General features: G+C 54.9%; 1 protein-coding gene across 1 annotated transcript; it reads right to left on the reverse strand.

Annotated features, from left to right (window-relative positions):
• Window positions 1-4,126: 4,126 nt before the first annotated feature.
• Window positions 4,127-9,407, reverse strand: SMPD1 (sphingomyelin phosphodiesterase 1). Its single transcript, XM_029058652.1, has 6 exons — window positions 9,013-9,407; window positions 5,836-6,608; window positions 5,542-5,713; window positions 5,268-5,344; window positions 4,979-5,124; window positions 4,127-4,879 (listed from the first exon to the last, which is right to left on the reverse strand). Exons 1-6 carry the CDS (start codon window positions 9,217-9,219, stop codon window positions 4,470-4,472), a joined length of 1,785 nt encoding a protein of 594 aa, XP_028914485.1. The 5' UTR covers window positions 9,220-9,407; the 3' UTR covers window positions 4,127-4,469.
• Window positions 9,408-18,774: the final 9,367 nt, after the last annotated feature.

The raw sequence follows: 18,774 nt of genomic DNA on the forward strand, positions 1-18,774 counted from the left end.
CGCACCTACGGTTCCCTGGAGAGGGATCGCCTGCCCGTGGCCCTAAACCCTGCCGGGCCGGCCCATCTCCTCCCCGGCAATCCTTCCGGGATCCTGTTGCTTGGACGAAGACACCTGGGTGCGCCCACGCAGGCCGGCGTCTGTGTTCACGTTCCCGATCCCCGAGGCGTTTGGCGAAGGATCCCAGTTTCAGTCCGGCCGGGGTCGACCCCGGTGGCCGCGAAGACCAGCTGGGCGGTACGGTATGACACGATGAGGGCCCACTGTAGCCCAGCGGCTCCAGAGATGGCTGAAAGCCAGCCGCCCGACCGCCCCGGCCCGGGAGAGAGAGGCCTTTCATTCCTACTTGTCCTCTGCCTCGGGGCCCACAGCTCCTCACTTGCGTGGCTGGCCTCCGGCCTGCTTCGTCGAGGCCCGGGGCTTCCCGTCTGCCCACCGGGGCTGCAGAGTAGAGGGGCAGGAGGATGGGTAGTTGCCGCTTTCTCTCAGAGCCAGCACTGGGGAGAAGCCAAGATGGCCTTTGACTCTTGAGGATGCCCCAGCCCTTTTTTTTTAAATATATATATATATATATATATATACAGTAATATATATACAGTATTTACGCACTTACGAAACATCAGGCACTGTACTGACCGCTGGGGTGGATACAAGCTAATCAGATTGGACAAAGTCCAAGTCCCAGGTGGGGCTCATAATCTTAATCCCCATTTTACAGATGAGGTAACTGAGGCACAGAGAAGTTAATAATTGTGGTATTTGTTAAGTGCTTTCTATGTGCCTTTCTATGTACTAAGAAAGTGCTTTCTTAGTACAGTGCTCTGCACATAGTAAGCGCTCAATAAATACTATTGAATGAATGAATGTGCCAGGCACTGTAGTGAGCGCTGGGGTAGATACAAGTAAATTGGGTTGGACGTAGTCCCTGACCCACATGAGGCTCACAGTCTTAATCCCCATTTTACCGATGAGGTAACCGAGGGACAGAGAAGTTAATGATGATAATAACAATTATGGTATTTGTTAAGTGCAGGGAAGCAGCGTGACTCAGTGGAAAGAGCCTGGGCTTCGGAGTCAGAGGTCATGAGTTCAACTCCTGGCTCTGCCACTTGTCAGCTGGGTGACTGTGGTCACTTCACTTCTCTGTGTCTCAGTTTCCTCATCTGTAAAATGGGGATTAACTGTGAGCCTCAAGTGGGACAACCTGATTACCCTGTATCTACCTCAGCACTTAGAACAGTGCTCTGCACATAGTAAGCGCTTAACAAATACCAACATTATTATTATTATGTGCCAGGCACTGTACTAAGCGCTGGGGTAGATATGAGTGAATTGGGTTGGACATAGTCCCTGTCCCACATGAGGCTCACAGTCTTCATCCCCATTTTACAGATGAGGTGACTGGGGCACAGAGAAGTGAAGTGACTTGCGCAAGGTCACACAGCAGACAAGTGGTAGAGGCAGGATTAGAACCCATATCCTTCTGACTCCGAGGCCCGTGTTCTATCCATTAGGCCACAGTGCTTCTCTGAGTCCTGATTAGACCGTGAGCCCGTCATCGGGCAGGGATTATCTGTTGCCCAAGTGTCCATTCCAAGCAGTGAGTACAGTGCTCTGCACATAGTAAGCGCTCAATAAGTACTACTGAACGAATGAATGAGGCCCAGATTTGCAACCGGCTGTATCCGGTGAGGCTAACTGTCCCGGCCCAAGGCCTCGGGAGCAGCCGGGGCGAGTCTGCTTAGCCTTGGGGCCGACGAGCCCCCTCGGGTTTGACCACAGGCCGCCCGAGGCCCCCTCCACTCCCAGTCGCGCAGGGTGGCGGCCAGCCTGGCCAGGGCACGCCAGCGAGGCTCCCTCGGCCCGGCCAGCGGGACGCTCCGGTCCGGGAGGTAGGGCAGGTCTGCGCTGTGCCGCCGGGGCCCTTGGAGTGGGCCGGTTCCACGGCGGCCAGCCGGGGCGGCCCGGCTAGGCCAGAGCGCGACGCGCAGACACAGGCTGGCTTACGTCGGCCCAGTGCCAAACCGGGTTTGTCTTCAGGGTCCACATAAATAGCGTGAGCACAGGGGACTGGCTGGGGGGCTCCTGACTGGGGGTGGTACCAGAGATCTGAATTGCAACCACCCAAAACCCCGCTACGCTGACAGTGTCCGCACCACATCACCAGGCGCCACCATTACTGGCCAGATAAGGCTCCGGCCCGCCTGGAATTTGGCACGGCGATACTAGAAGATGATATTTAGGGCTTCCTGCCCGGAGATCCATTCCCCTAGCTACGAATGGCCATTTTAACAGTCCCTAGCCGTCCTTCTAGTAACCCGCTGTGGACTGCGATTCTCTTATTAATAACGTTGGTATTTGTTAAGCCCTTACTATGTGCAGAGCACTGTTCTGAGCGCTGGGGTAGATACAGGGGAACGAGGTAGTCCCACGTGAGGCTCACAGTTAATCCCCATTTTACAGATGAGGGAACTGAGGCCCAGAGAAGAGAAGTGACTCGCCCACAGTCACACAGCTGACAAGTGGCAGAGCCGGGATTCGAACCCATGAACTCTGACTCCCAAGCCCAGGCTCTTTCCACCGAGTCACGCTGCTTACCCTAGTAATTACCGTTACTGTGGTTTTGGTGATGAGCTTAGTGTGGTCAAGCACTGTTCAAAGGGCTGGGGGGGGGAGGTACCAGTTGATTAGGTCAGACACACTCCCTGTCCCCCATGGGGCACGCAGCCTAAGTAGGAAAACAGGCACTGAATCCCCATTTTACAGATAAGGAAACGGAGGCACGGAGACATGAAATGACTTGCTCTCCCCCTCTAGATTTTAAGTCCACTGTGAGCAGGGAACATGCCTACCACCTCTATTGTACTCTCCCAAGCATTTAGTACAGTGCTCTGCACGCAGTAACGGCTGGATAAATGATTGATTGGTTGCCTGCCCAGCAGGCGACTTGCAGAGCCAGGATTAGGTCAAAGGTCCTTCCAGGGCCTCGTGCTTTTCGCTAGGCCACGCCGCTCCCCGTTCTATCCAAATCCCTCTTAAGCTCACCGGAATTTTCAGCTGGAGCAGCCCCCGAGGAAAACCATTCCACGTCTTTTCCCCTTTGCTGGCTAGAGTTACGTTCGGTGGTTCGTTTGACATTTATCGCTCTCCAGCTTCCATGGGGGCCCTTCCCCCACCCCCTCCTGATACAGGAGTCTGGGAGGAACGATTCTGGGTTCCCGCGGTTTTGACAACTTCAGTTATATACCCCCCTCAGCCTCTATCTTTCCAGACTGAAGAATCCTAATGTTTTCAGTCTGTCGAGAGTCAGAAGCTTCTCCACCCCTCCACTTCCCGCCCACATTGAGTCTGAATTTTTTTTTTTTTTTTTTTTTGCGGTACTTGTTAAAGGCCTGCTATACGCCAGACGCTGTCCTAAGCACCGGGGTAGATAGAAGCCGATCAGGTCGGACACGGTCCACATCCCACAAAGGGCTCACAGTCTTCATCTCCGTTTTACAGATGAGGCAACTGAGGCATAGGGAAGTGAAGTGACTCACCCGAGATCACACAGCAGACAATTGGGGAGTGAGGATCGGAACCCAGGGCCTCCGACTCACAGGCCCGTGCTCTTTCCACTAGGCCTCGCTACTTGTCCCTTCTTCTCCGGTCGCATCACCGACTGAGCCTCGGCGTCAGGCCCCGCGTAGAGGGTGGAACTAGGAGGGTCGGTCGAAGAGAACGCCGGCTTTGGCGACACCGCATCTGAGCGTAAATCTCGGGCACGCTCTGCCCGTGAAAATTCAAGCCGTGCACCTCTTCAACCCTCGTAGTGATAATGGCTAGGGTAGTTATTAAACACTCAGTAGGCGCCGAACATTCAACCGTATTCGAAGAGCACGGTTGCGGAGCAAAAGGTGGGGCAGAACCGGGCTCTTGCTTTAGTTCCTCAGTCTGACCGGCTGGAACCGACCGGTTCTTCGGGGACGGCCGTGCGGCCCCAGACCCGACGTGACGGGGGACGGCCCGGGCCCGAGCTCGCTCGCCCGTCCGGTTCAACTGCCTCCCCCTCCCTCGGCCCCTTCTCTCCAGGTGGGCAGAGCGGAGCGGTGGCCCCGGGCCCCGGCCCCAGGAAGGAGGGAGCCACTCACCGAATCACACATTTATTTTCGAGCTCTCGTAGGGCAGCAGGGCACAGCCCTATCCCTCCCCTGCTCTCCTAAAATCAAGGCCGGGCCGGGCACCGCCCGCTGCGAACCATTGCCGCCGCCTCCGGGACGGCGGACCCCGGAGGAAGGAGCCGGGAGCCCCTCCCCTCCTTTCCTTCCAGCCCGGGACCACCCCCGGGGCACGGACGGCCCCGGGCGGCCGCCGGGCGCCCCGGGCCCGAGCCGCCGCCTCGAGGCCGGCCTCGGCTCCGGCCTCCGGGAAGCGGCCGCGGCCGGCCCGCTCCGTTTCCGACGCCGCTCCGGCGCCCGCGGGCCGGGACCCTAGCAGAGCTGCCGCTGGCGCCACAGGCTCTGGATGTGCGGGAAGGGCAGGCCGGGATCCAAGTGGCGGCAGAGGGCAGGGCTATCCGGGCGGGCCGAGAGCAGGGCGCACAGGGTGGCGAGGCGGCAGGGGCCCGTGCAAGGGGTGGTGGGCGGATGGCCCTTGTGGTAGAGGAACCAGAAGGTCTGGAAGAGCCGCTCGTCCCCACGCATGCGGTAGACCAGGTCGTGCCAGGCGGCGGGCAGGGCGTCCGGCAGCCCGTAGGTGCGGCGGGCGCGGTAGAGGCTCTCCCACAGGGGTCCGGACCCCGGGGCGTTGGCCAGGGTCAGGTTCAGGACGAAGGTCTCGTGGTCCAGCACGACGTGGGAGCTGCCGGGGTAGGCGCCGTCCACCTCGTACACCCGGTACCCTGGGCAGGGGAGGGACGGGTTGAGGCCGGGGAGGCCGACGGGAGGGGTGGGGGCCCCGGGGGGGGGGGGGGGGGGGCCGGAGCGAGGGGGCCACTGACCGGGGTTGAGGTTTATGTACGTGGTGGCGCTGGGTGCCAGGAAGGCCACGGACACAGGGCGGCTGAGCGTCTCCTCGTCGTAGAAAATCTCAAACTCGTCCACGTGCGTGTGGCCGAAGAACTGGCCGGCCAGCGTGTTCTCGTACCTGCGCGACGGGGCGGACGCGCGTGTTCCCAGGGGGCCGCGCCCCTCCCCCGGCCGAGGGGCCCGCCCCCGCTCCCCCCGGCCCTCCCCCCGATCTGTCGGGATGGCGATTCAGAGACGGACGGGGCCCCCGTTCGTCCCAACCTGGCCACGATGCGGTAATAGTTCCAGCTCCAGCTCTTCAGGCAGTGGCCGGGGGGGATGTGACCGATGATGTGGACCTGGGGGCAGAAGGGACGGGGTGAGGGGGCGGGGAGGGGGCGGGCGCGCACACAATCACCTCCACAGACACACAGAGCCCTTTCGGAGCGGGTGACTCAGAGCGCGCCATCCTCCTCCTCTTCTTCCCCGTCCTCCTTCCCGGGCCCTCCGCACCCACCGCCCCCTCCCCGCCCCACCTGCCCCGGGGCCCGTCCACCTTGTCTCCTCGGTCTTCGGCGGCCTGCAGCTCGCCCACCAGCCACTGCAGCTGCCCGGCGGGGTCCGTGGAGTTGACCAGCAGCCAGAAGTTCTCCCGGGAGCAGAAGTTCATGTTGAGAGAGATGAGGCGGAGCCCGGGGCAGGGAGTCAGGGCGTAGTAGCCCCCGAACCTGAAACGCGGCGTCGGGCCTGAAACCCAGGGGCGGCCGGCCCGTCCGCCCCTGCCCCCCGGCCCCTCCTCGGGCGCCTCGCCGCCCCCGCGCCCTCCTCCGCCCCCCACCCCCGGCCCCACCTGAGGGTGCGCAGGGCGTCAGGGGTCAGCCAGGGCTCCCAGGCGTTGGCCATGGCATCGTAGAGCCAGTGCGTGGAGCGGTTGCCCAGCACGAAGGGGGGCGGGAAGCTGTTGACGGGCACGCTCTCGTGGTTGCCCACGGCCGGGTAGACGGGCACGGGCCCCAGGTACTTGCGCACCAGCCCCGTGAGGGTCTCCAGGGCCCGCAGCTGGTCCTGCCGCGTCTGCTTCCACACGTCGTGGGCCGGGAGGTCTCCCGTCCAGTAGACCCGGTCGAAGGGCCCGGCGGGGCCCAGGCCGGCCAGCAGGCTCTCCAGCGTCCGCAGGGGCAGGTCGCACTTGCCGTACGTCCCCCAGCGCCCGGCGCCCGGCTGGGAGGGCCCCGGGCGCCCGGAGCCCCGACGGCAGCACAGCGGGTCGGGGCAGGCCGGCTCGGCCCCCTCCTCGTAGTCGTGGTCCCAGTGCAGGTCGGTGAGGAAGAGGACGCGGCCGACGGGCGCGCCGGGGGCCGGGGGCGCCGGGGGCCGCGGCGGGGGCTTGGGCGTGTCGGGCAGGGAGACGTTCCAGGGCGAGAAGATGGTCCACCGCCCGCAGGCCGTGCCCAGGAGCAGCCCGCACGCCTCGGGCGGGCGCAGCACGGAACGGGTCCAGGCCGCCACCACGTCGCCCTCGAAGACCCGCACGACGGACTGGCACACGGTGGGCGAGGCCAGCCTCAGCTCCTCACACAGCAGCGTGGCCACCGCCCCGACCCGCTCCACGTTGGGCTCCATCTGCGGGAGGGGTGGGCACGAGGAGGGGGTGAGGGCCCGGGGCTGCGGGGATCATTCATTCAATAGTAATAATAATGTTGGTACCTGTTAGGCGCTTACTATGTGCAGAGCACTGTTCTAAGCGCTGGGGGAGATACAGGGACATCGGGTGGCCCCACGTGAGGCTCCCGGTCTTCATCCCCATTTTACAGATGAGGTCACTGAGGCACAGAGAAATGAAGTGACTTGCCCACAGTCACACAGCTGACAGGCGGCGGAGCCGGGATTCGAACCCATGACCTCTGACTCCCAAGCCCGGGCTCTTTCCACTGAGCCACTCTGCTTCTCTAGTACTTTTCATTCATCCAGTTGCATTTACTGAGCGCTTACTGTGTGCAGAGCACTGTACTAAGCGCTTGGAATGGACAATTCGGCAACAGATAGAGACCATAATAATAATAATGGTATTTGTTAAGCGCTTACTATGGGCAGAGCACTGTTCTAAGCGCTGGGGGGATACAAGGTGATCAGGTTGTCCCACGTGGGGCTCACAGCTTTAATCCCCATTTTACAGATGAGGGAACAGAAGCACAGAGAAGTTAAGTGACTTGCCCAAAGTCACACGGCTGGCAAGTGGCGGAGCCGGGATTAGAACCCACGGCCTCTGACTCCCAAGCCCCGGCTCTTTCCACTGAGCCAGACCATCCCCGCCCAATGTCGGGCTCACAGTCTAACTGGGGGAGAAAATAATAATAATGATAACGTTGGTATTGGTTAAGCGCTTACCATGTGCCAAACACTGTTCTAAGCGCTGGGGTAGATACAAGGTCATCAGGTTGTCCCATGTAGGGCTCACGGTCTTCATGCCCATTTTACAGATGAGGTAACTGAGGCACAGAGAAGTGAAGTGACTTGCCCAAGGTCACACAGCTGACAGGCAGCTGACAAGCAGCGGAGCCGGGATTAGAACCCACGACCTCCGACTCCCAAGCCCGGGCTCTTGCCACTGAGCCACACTGAACGCTTACTATGGGCAGAGCATTCGTTCAGCAGTATTTACTGAGTGCTTACTATGCGCAGAGCATTCATTCACTCAGGAGTATTTATTGAGCACTTACTATGTGCAGAGCACTGTCCTAAGCGCTTGGAATGGACAATTCGGGAACAGATATCAATGGCAAGAGCCCAGGCTTGGGAGTCAGAGGTCATGGGTTTGAATCCCGGCTCTGCCACCTGTCTGCTGTGTGACTGTGGGCAAGTCACTTCACTTCTCTGGGCCTCAGTTCCCTCATCTGCAAAATGGGGAGGAAGACCGTGTCCCTCACGTGGGACCACCTGATGACCTCGTATCTACCCCCAGCGCTTGGGAGTCGGAGGTCCCAGGTTCGAATCCCAGCTCTGCCATCTGTCAGCTGCGTGACCGTGGGCAAGTCACTTCACTTTTCTGCGCCTCGGTTCCCTCATCTGCAAAATGGGGATGAAAACGGTGAGCCTCACGTGGGACCACCCGATGACCCTGCATCTCCCCCGGCGCTTAGAACTTTGCACATAGCGTTTAACAAATACCAATATCATTATCATCATTTAACTTCTCTGTGCCTCAGCGACCTCAGCTGTAAAATAGAGATGAAGACCGTGAGCCTCACGTGGGACCACCCGATGACCCTGTAACTCCCCCGGCGCTTAGAACTTTGCACAAAGCGCTTAACAAATACCAATATTATTATTATCAACTTCTCTGTGCCTCAGCGACCTCAGCTGTAAAATGGAGATGAAGACCGTGAGCCTCACGTGGGACCACCCGATGACCCCGAATCTCCCCCGGCGCTTAGAACAGTGCTCCGCACATAGTCAGCGCTTCACGAATACCAATATTATTATTATCATTTAACTTCTCTGTGCCTCAGTGACCTCTGCTGCAAAGTGGAGATGAATAATAATAATGTTGGTATTTGTGAAGCGCTGACTACGTGCCGAGCACCGTTCTAAGCGCCGGGGTAGACACAGGGGAATCAGGTTGTCCCACGTGGGGCTCACGGTCTTCATCCCCATTTCACAGATGAGGTCACTGAGTCGCCCGTCAAACGGCAAGGACCGTCTCTATCTGTTGCCGACTTGTTCATCCCAAGCGCTTAGTACAGTGCTCTGCACATAGTAAGCGCTCAATAAATACTATTGAATCGAATGAACTGAGGCACCGAGAAGTGAAGTGACCTGCCCGAAGTCACACAGCTGAACGAATACCAACATCATCACTATTATTCTAGTCGGCGCTCAACAGATAGCCACAGTACGATTAGATAGAGACAATCCCTGAGCGATGAGGGGCTCGCCCCGGACTAAGCGCTTCCTAAGGGGACGGATGGGGTCCCCCCCCTCCCCTCCCCCCCAGGACGTGCCCTTGCCCACCCCGGGCCCTTCTCACCTCCAGGCTCAGGTCCAGGGCGGTGAAGAGGGCTCTGCAGACGGGGCAGCTGAGGTTGCGCCAGCCGAAGTGGGTCCCCAGCCGGGGCAGGGCCCGCTGCAGCCAAGGACCGTCCTGCGGAGCCGGAGGAGGAAGGGTCCAGCCCGGGCAGCAGCCCCAGGCCCAGAGGGCCAGGACCCCGGCCAGGACCCCGGGCCTGCCCACCATCCTCGCCCCCTGGGACCCCCCCCCTCTCCCCCAGGGACGGCGCTCGGAGGGGGACCCGCCCCTGCAGTGGTCAGCGCAGCCCCCTCCTGGCTCCTGCCCTCTGCCCCTTGACCTCTGCCCCTCCGGGCCGGTCCCGGGGAGCCGCTCTGCAAGGAAAACCCCGGTGGAGGGCTGGTGACTTCGGGCCAGGCCCCGCCCGCTCATCTGACGGCCTTGCCATCAGCTGATTTTGCCTCCTCGGCTCCTCCCCCTTCCCCGCCCCTCACCCCCGGCCTCACTCGTCTAGATCGTTCATCTCTCCCCCCTCGATTCTGTTTATTCACTCATTATGGAGCGCTTACTACGTGCAGAGCACTGGACTAAGCGCTTGGAATGGACAAATCGGCAACAGAGACAGTCCCTGCCCATTGACGGGCTCACAGGCTAATCGGGGGAGACAGACAGAAACAGTAGCGATAAATAGAAGCAAGGGGATGTACATCTCATTAACAAAATAAATAGGGTAATAAAAATGATAAATAAAAATAACAAATGAGCGGACGAGCCCGGTGACCATGTTGTCTCTGTTTTGCTCTGTTTTTGCTCCCCCGTTGAGACTGTGAGCCCGTCACTGGCTAGGAAGGGTCTCTATCTGACGCCCAATTGTCCATTCGTTCATATTTATTGAGCGCCTACTATGTGCCCAGCACTCTACTGAGCGCTTGGAATGGCCAATTCTGCAAATACCACAATTATCATTATTCACTTTGCCGAATTGTCTAAGCGCTGGGGTAGATACAAGGTCATCAGGTTGTCCCATGTAGGCCTCACGGTCTTCAGGCCCATTTTACAGAGGAGGTGACCGAGGCGCAGAGAAGTGAAGTGACTTGCCCAAGGTCACCCAGCTGACAAGCAGTGGAGCCGGGATTAGAACCCACGACCTGTGACTCCCAAGCCCGTGCTCTTGCCACTGAGCCACGCTGCTTTCCATTCGATAGTACTTTATTGAACGCTTACTACGTGCAGAGCATTCATTCGATCGCATTCATTCATTCATTCATTCATTCAATAGTATTTATTGAGCGCTTACTATGTGCAGAGCACTGTACTAAGCGCTTGGGATGAACAAGTCGGCAACAGATAGAGACGGTCCCTGCCGTTTGACGTGGGGAAGAACATCTCGTAAAAACAATGGCAACTAAATAGAATCGAGGCGTTGTACAATTCATTAACAAAATAAATAGGGTAACGAAAATATATACAGTCGAGCGGACGAGTACGGTGCTGTGGGGATGGGAAGGGAGAGGTGGAGGAGCAGAGGGAAAAGGGGAAAATGAGGCTTTAGCTGCGGAGAGGTAAAGGGGGGATGGCAGAGGGAGTAGAGGGGGAAGAGGAGCTCAGTCTGGGAACGGCTCTTGGAGGAGGTGATTTTTAAGTAGGGTTTTGAAGAGGGAAAGAGAATCAGTTTGGCGGAGGTGAGGAGGGAGGGCGTTCCGGGACCGCGGGAGGACGTGACCCGGGGGTCGACGGCGGGACGGGCGAGACCGAGGGACGGTGAGGAGGTGGGCGGCGGAGGAGCGGAGCGTGCAGGGTGGGTGGTGGAAAGAGAGAAGGGAGGAGAGGTAGGAAGGGGCGAGGTGATGTAGAGCCTCGAAGCCTAGAGTGAGGAGTTTTTGTTTGGAGCGGAGGTCGATAGGCAACCACTGGAGTTGTTGAAGAAGGGGAGTGACAGGCCCAGATCGTTTCTGCAGGAAGATGAGCCGGGCAGCGGAGTGAAGAATAGACCGGAGCGGGGCGAGAGAGGAGGAAGGGAGGTCAGAGAGAAGGCTGACACAGTAGTCTAGCCGGGATATAACGCATTTACTGAGCACCGTACCAAGCGCTTGGAACGGACAATGCGGCAGAGTTAATAGTAATAAACAACTTTATTATTATGCTCAGCACTGTATTAAGTTTATTATTATTAACCTTGCCGAATTGTAGTTAATAATAATAATAATAATGTTGGTACTTGTTAAGCGCTTACTATGTGCAGAGCACTGTTCTAAGCGCTGGGGTAAACACAGGGGAATCAGGTCGTCCCACGTGGGGCTCACAGTCTTAATCCCCATTTTACAGATGAGGGAACTGAGGCACAGAGAAGTTAAGTGACCTGCCCACAGACACACAGCCGACAAGTGGCAGAGCTGGGATTCGAACTCATGAGCCCTGACTCCAGGGCCCGTGCTCTTTCCACTGCACCACGCTGCTTCTCTGTTAAGTTAAGTTTATTATTATTAACTTTGCCGAAATGTCCATTCCAAGCGCTTAGTACAGTGCTCGGCACATAGTAAACGCTCAATAAATACGACTGAATGAATGAAATGAAATAAATGAGTCAAGGACGCCTGAATCCCGCCTGCTGCAACACGCAGGGACACTGGGACCGGGCTCCCGTGGAGAGACTGGCTGGGGCCGCGGAGGACTGTGGGAGTTGTAGTTCTAGGGCCGAGGGGGATTGTGGGAGACGAGCGCCAAGACCAGAGGTCGGAGGGGGCGGGCGCGCAGGGCGTTGTGGGAGTTGTAGTTCTGGGGGCGAGTCGGGCCGGAGACGGGCTGCGGGGCATTGTGGGAGTTGTAGTTCTGGGGGGAGTCGGGCCGGTGACGGGCTGCGGGGCATTGTGGGAGTTGTAGTTCTGGGGACGAGGCAGACTAGGGACGAGCTGCAGGGCGTTCATTCATTCCATAGCATTTATTGAGCGCTTACTATGTGCAGAGCGCTGTACTAAGCGCTTGGAATATACAATTCTGCAACGTTAATAATAATAGCAATAATAATAATTGTGGTATTTGCTAAGCGCTCACTTGATTCTATTTAGTTGCTCCTGTCTTAATGAGATGTTCACCCCCTTGAGTCTATTTATTGCTATTCTTGTCTATCCGTCTCCCCCGATTAGACTGTAAGCCCTTCAAAGGGCAGGGACCGTCTCTATCTGTTACCGATTTGTCCGTTCCAAGCGCTTAGTACAGTGCTCTGCCCAGAGTAAGCGCTCAATAAATACTATTGAATGAATATGTGCCAAGCAGTGTTCTAAGCGCTGGGGTAGATACGGGGTAATCGGGTTGTCCCACGTGGGGCTCACAGTCTTCATCCCCATTTTACAGATGAGGGAACTGAAGCACAGAGAATAATAATAATATTGGTATTTGCTAAGCGCTTACTATGTGCCAAGCACTGTTCTAAGCGCTGGGGTAGACGCAGGATAATCGGGTTGTCCCACGTGGGGCGTACAGTCTTCATCCCCATTTTTCAGATGAGGGAACTGAGGGCCAGAGAATAATAATGATAATGTTTTTTGCTAAGCGCTTACTATGTACCAGGCACTGTTCTAAGTGCTGGGGTAGATACAGGGTAATCGGGTTGTCCCACGTGGGGCTCACAGTCTTCATCCCCATTTGACAGATGAGGTCACTGAGGCCCAGAGAAGTCAAGTCACTTGCCCAAAGTCACACAGCAGATAAGTGGTGGAGGCAGGATTAGAATCCGTGAACCTCCTGCCGCCCAGGCCCGTGCTCTATCCACTATGCCATGCTGCTTCTCATGATGGTATTTGTTAAGCGCTTACTATGTGCAAAGCACTATTCTAAGCGCTGGGAGGGATACAAGGTGAGCAGGTTGTCCCACGTGGGGCTCACAGTCTTCCTCCCCGTTTTCCAGATGAGGGAACTGAGGCCTGGAGAAGTGAAGTGACTGGCCCAAAGTCACACAACTGATAAGTGGGGGGGGGGGGGGGTCGGGATTAGAACCCATGACCTCTGACTCCCAAACCGGGGCTCTTACTACTAAGTCATGCTGGAGCTGTAGTTTAGGATGAAAAGTAAACAAGTAAACAAAGAAACAAATAAATGGCCAAGGTCAAACTGGTGTAGGCACGGGGTCGAAGGAAGCGTATGGCTTGGGAGGGAATATGGGGGCAGACCCGGGGCTGAGGAGCGAGGAGCAGAGCCCATTATTAGGCAGGGATTGTCTCTGTTGCCAAATTGAACATTCCAAGTGCTTAGTACAGTGTTGTGCACACAGCAAGTGCTCATACTAAATAAATAAATAAATGAATGAATTTGCCAGTCCAGCTGCATTTGTTTGTTGCATTGTTGTATTTGTTGGCGTTCAGTCAAGCGATGATATGTACTGAGTGGTTATTTTGTGGGCAGAGCACTGTTCTAAGAGCTTGGGAGAGGACAGGGGGAAGGGGAAGCATGGGGCTTAGTGGAAAGAGCCCGGGCTTGGAACTCAGAGGTTGTGGGTTCAAATCCCAGCTCTGCCACTTGTCAGCTATGTGATTTTTTGGGCAAGTCACTTCACTTCTCTGTGCCTCAGATACCTCAACTGTAAAATGGGGATTCACTATGAGCCTCACGTGGGGCAGCCTGATTACCCCATATTTACCCCAGTGCTTAGAACAGTGCTCGGTACATAGTAAGCGCTTAACAAATACCAACATTATTATTATTATTCTCTGAGCCTCATTTCCCTCATCTGGAAAATGGAGATGAAGACTGTGAGCCCCAGGTGGGACAGCCTGATGACCTTGTATCTACCCCAGCGCTTAGAACAGTGCTCTGCACATAGTAAGCGTTTAACAAATACCATTATTATTATTACAATACCACAGAAGCAGCGTGGCTCAGTGGAAAGAGCCCGGGTTTGGGAGTCAGAGGTCATGAGTTCGAATCCCAGCTCTGCCACTTGTCAGCTGTGTGACTGTGGGCGAGTCACTTAACTTCTCTGTGCCTCAGTTACCTCATCTGCAAAATGGGGATTAAGACTGTGAGCCCCACGTGGGACAACCTGATTCCCCTATGTCTACCCCAGCGCTTAGAACAGTGCTCTGCACATAGTAAGCGCTTAACAAATACCAACATTATTATTATTATTATCTTGCATCTACCTCAGCGCTTAGAACAGTGCTTGGCCCATAGTAAGGGCTGAACAAATACCACAGTGATCACTGTATTATTGTATTACTATTATTATTATTGTTAAGCCTATGTGCCAGGCTTTACAGTCGAGGGAGAATTTACAGTCTAAAATTCCTACTGGATGCAGAGTAGCTCCTTGAAGGTCCTTGGAAAAGTTATGGGGTTTTGTTTTATTGTACTCTCCTCCCAAACATATAGTAAGTGTAGAAGGAGTTCCAGGCTGGGGGGAACAGTAAGAGTAAAAGGACGAAAGCGGGAGAGTCGAAAGCGAGGGGGATTTATTCATTCGATCGAATTTATTGAGTGCTTACTGTGTGCAGAGCACTGTGAGCTTGGGATAGTGTGATCTGGGGAGAGTAAGTGGACAGTTTTGATGCCAGTTTTGGTAGCTTGAGAAACAGGAAGCCAACGGAGGCTTTTGAGGGGGGGTGCCGACCGAGTTTCACGAAGATGATCGGGAGGGGGTTGAGGCATTCGTTCATTCATTCAATCAATCGTACTTATTAAGCGCTTAACGTGTGCAGGGCACTGTATTAAGCGCTTGGAAAGTACAATTCAGGAACAAATGGAGACAATCCCTGCCCACAAAGGGCTCAAAGTCTAGAAGGGAGGAGCCAGGCATCAAAACAAGTAAACAGGCACCAATAGCACCAATATAAATGGAATTATAGATTTATTAATATAAGTTAAAAGAATTATAAATAGGAACATATATGCACAAGTGCTGTGGTGGGGAAGAGGAGTAGAGCAAAGGGAATGGGTCGGGGCGATGGGGAGGGGAAGGGGAGCAGAGGACAGGGGGGATTTGGAAGAGAGCTCATTGCGGGCAGAGGAAGTCTACCAACTCTGTTACATTGTACTCTCCCAAACACTGAGTACAGTGTCCTGCACACAGTCAGAGCTCAGTAAATACCACTGATAAGGAGGAGAAAGAAAGGCAAGGGCGATCATTGAGGAGTTTGACGCAGGAGTCTAGTCACGATATGATCAGAGCTTGGACCAGAGGGGAAACTGAGGAGAAGAAGGGACAGATCCAGGGGATCTCGGGCAGGAAGAACCGGCTGGATTGGGCAGTAGATTGGGTGTGAGAGGTAAAAGATAAAAGTAAAAGATAAAGGTAAAAGATAGTGAGGAGTTGGAGTTGAGGGTGACCCTGGGACAGGGAGGATGGAGGTGTGGTCGCCTAAGATGGGAAAGTTAGGAGAAGGAGAGGGTTTGGGAGGGAAGACGAGTAATTCAGTTTTTGACTTGTTCACTCTGAGGAGTTGGGGAGAATCCAAGTGGAGATGTTGAGGCAAGAAGAGATGCAAGACGGTGGGTCTATTTGGGGGTAGAGGTGGTAACTGAAGACATGTGAGTGAATAGAGCATGGGCCGGGGAGTCAGAAGGACCTGGGTTCCAGTCCTGGCTCCACCACTTCTCTGCTGGGTGACCTTGGGCAAGTCACTGAGCTCCTCTGGGCCTCAGTTCCCTCATCGGTAAAACGGGGATTAAGACTGTGAGCCCCATGTGGGACATGGGCTGTGCCCAATCTGATGAGCTTGTTGTAGAGAAGCAGCGTGGCTCAGTGGAAAGAGCCCGGGCTCGAGAATCAGAGGTCATGGGTTCGAATCCCTCTCCCACCACTTGTCAGCTGTGTGACTCTGGGCAAGTCACTTCACTTCTCCGGGTCTCAGTCTCCTCATCTGTAAAATGGGAATGAAGACTGTGAGCCCCATGTGGGACAACCTGATTACTTTGTACCCCCCTAGCACTTAGAACAGTGCTTGGCACATAGTAAGCGCTTAACAAATGCCGTTATTATTATTATTATCTATCCCAGCACTCGGTATGGTGCCTGAAACAGAGTAAATGCTTAATGAATACCATAATTATCATTATTCTTCATTCAATCATATTTTTTGAGTACTTAGTGTGGGCAGAGCACTGTACTAAGCGCTGAGGGGAGTAAAATACAATTATAAACAGACACATTCCCCGCCCACAATGAGCTTACAGTCTAGAGGACGAGCTTACACTCCCCAAGAGAGGGGGCATAGAATGCAAAGAGTTGGGGATCCAGAAGTGAGAATTGCACAGAGTAAGCGCTCAATAAATACTACTGAATGAATGAATGAATTGCGGGATACCGTCAGTTAGGAAACCCAGAGGAGAAAAGGAGTCAATGTACAAAACAGAGAAGGAGCGAACCAGTTTTGTCCCGCGTCTACCAAACTGAGGTCGGGGTGGTCCATGGAATAAAGGGCAGCTGGGAAGACAAACAGGATTAGGACAAACGAGCCCTTTGGACTTGGCTCTAAAAAAGAAATGCTAATTAGGATGGTGTTTTTCATTCATTCAATCATATTTATTGAGCGCCTACTGTGTGCAGAGCACTGTAGTAAGCGCCTGGAAAGTACAATTCAGCCAATAAAGAGACAATCTCTGCCCACAGTCGGTTTCCGGTCTAGAACGGGGGGAGCCAGACCTCGAAACAAGTAAACAGGCATCAATAGCATCAATATAAATAGATAGAATTGTAGATATACACACAGCAGAACAAGTGAACAGGCATTAATATAAATAGAATTCTAGATATGTGCATCTTTTCAAGAGCTTACTCTGTGCCAAACACTGTGTGAAACGTTGCGGGAGAGCCAAGATCATCAGGTCACGTATAGTCCCTTGTCCCCCGTGGGGCTTCCCCTCAGAACAGGCATTTAATCCCCATTTGACAGATGAGGAAACCGATCGGAGCAGAGACGTGGACCAGCTCCTCAATCTATCCGTGATATTTATTGAGCGCTTACTGTGGGCAGAGCATTGCACTAAGCGCTTGGGAGAGTACTATATAGCGGAGATGGTTGACACATTCCCTCCTGCAACTTTCTGGGGTTGGGATGGGAATCGGGAAGGAGGGAGCAGGGCCCCGGGGGGATGGTCTTTCTAGCTTCCCACCCTTCTCCCAACCTGCAAGGACGTCATAATAATGTTGGTATTTGTTAAGCGCTTATTATGTGCAGAGTACTTTTCTAAGCGCTGGGGTAGATACAGGGTAATGAGGTTGTCCCACGTGAGGCTCACAGTCTTCAGCCCCATTTTCCAGATGAGGTCACTGAGGCCCAGAGAAGTGAAGTGACTTGCCCACAGTCACACGGCTGCCAAGGGGCAGAGCCGGGATTCGAACCCATGACCTCTGACTCCCAAGCCCGGGATCTCTCCACTGAGCCATGCCGCTTCTCACATCATGGGGGTGTTGAGAAGTACCCTTCCCATCCAACTCAACTCTAGGGGCCCCATCCGTCCCTGGGGCCAATCTAAGGAGAGAGATGGGATGCAGATCGGGAGCCCCACGTGGGACAACCCGATGTCCCTGAATCCACCCCAGCGCTTGGCACATAGTAGGCGCTTCACAGAATACCATTATTATTAATTATTATTAAGGGTCCTGGAGGCTGCGGGGACCCAGGCGACCAAGAACCCAGAATCCAGAGCTACTTTCCAGTCGGAAATTCTGGGGCCAGTGGGAAACGGGGTCCCAGGCCTGACGCTGCTCCTCCACCGCGGCAAGCACCTCGACAGTGGCCGCCTCCCTGCTGCTAGGTCAGAGGTCCTCATAACCGTGACGGAACCTATGCTGTGCTGCCTGAAACTCTGAGGAATCTCAAGTTCCCTCTTTCAAATATTGGCTATTTACTTATTGCCACATTTTTTATCTGGGTCTGTTTAATTTGTAACTTGTTGTTTTCAGCTTGGCTCTCAATGACCCAGATAGCCTTCTTCCCCGACTTGGATTGTGAGCCCAGGGTGGAACAAGGACCCGTCGGAGCGGCCTCCTGGAAAGATCACGGGTCTGGGGTTCAGAAGACCTGTGTTCTAATCCCGGTTCTGCCCCTTTCCTGCCACCTGACCTTGGACAAGTCACTTCATTTTTCTGGGCCTCAGCTGCCGCTTATAATAATAATAATGTTGGTATTTGTTAAGCGCTTACTAGCGTTGTCCACAGGAACCGACCGACTGGCAGCCAGGCCTACGGAGCAGAACTGAGAAGACAAGAGCGACTCCATTTTAGTGAATCCAGGACTTCCTTTCATTTTATGATCTCCTCCAGTTTGAGAAATTGTCGACCCCCAGATAGGAAAGATAACCACAACATTCTTTTGACTCCCATGTCAAGAATCCGTGATCGCTTCACGTTGTTAACCTTGACTGCAGCTGCTAATTGTCGACTGCGCATCTGCTTATCTCCAGAAAATAGGAACCGAACCCAGGAACTGATGGTGAGCTCCCCATTCCTTCCTTCCTCACTAATTGGCCGTATGCTTCAAAAAAGGCAATGTTCTGAGGGAGGCTCGGTGCTGCACGCCACTCGTATCCCACCGGGATGAACGGACACGTAGTCACTTTCCTCCTTTCTGCGCTATCCCGACTCCCGTCTCCGAGTCTTTCTATCTATATCACCCCCTGGGGTAATCGAACCCTATGATCGGAATTGCCGATCTTCACTCTGACACTTTCAGGTTATTTTTTGAGGACGGTAGGTGCAGAACACCGTTCTAAGTGCTGGGGTAGATAGAGGGAATCAGGTGGTCCCACGTGAGGCTCCCAGTCTTCATCCCTATTTCCAGATGAGGAGGC

Source organism: Ornithorhynchus anatinus, chromosome 2 (assembly GCF_004115215.2).
Source record: "Ornithorhynchus anatinus isolate Pmale09 chromosome 2, mOrnAna1.pri.v4, whole genome shotgun sequence".
Lineage (NCBI taxonomy): Eukaryota > Metazoa > Chordata > Mammalia > Monotremata > Ornithorhynchidae > Ornithorhynchus > Ornithorhynchus anatinus.

Coding starts and splice junctions, on each gene's coding strand:
- SMPD1 (XM_029058652.1), bottom strand. CDS start 9,219: ATGGTGGGCAGGCCCGGGGTCCTGGCCGGGGTCCTGGCCCTCTGGGCC. Junction 6,609..9,012: donor CCCTGGACCTGAGCCTGGAG/GTGAGAAGGGCC, acceptor CCCCTCCCGCAG/ATGGAGCCCAACGTGGAGCG. Junction 5,345..5,541: donor CCGAAGACCGAGGAGACAAG/GTGGACGGGCCC, acceptor TTCTGCCCCCAG/GTCCACATCATCGGTCACAT.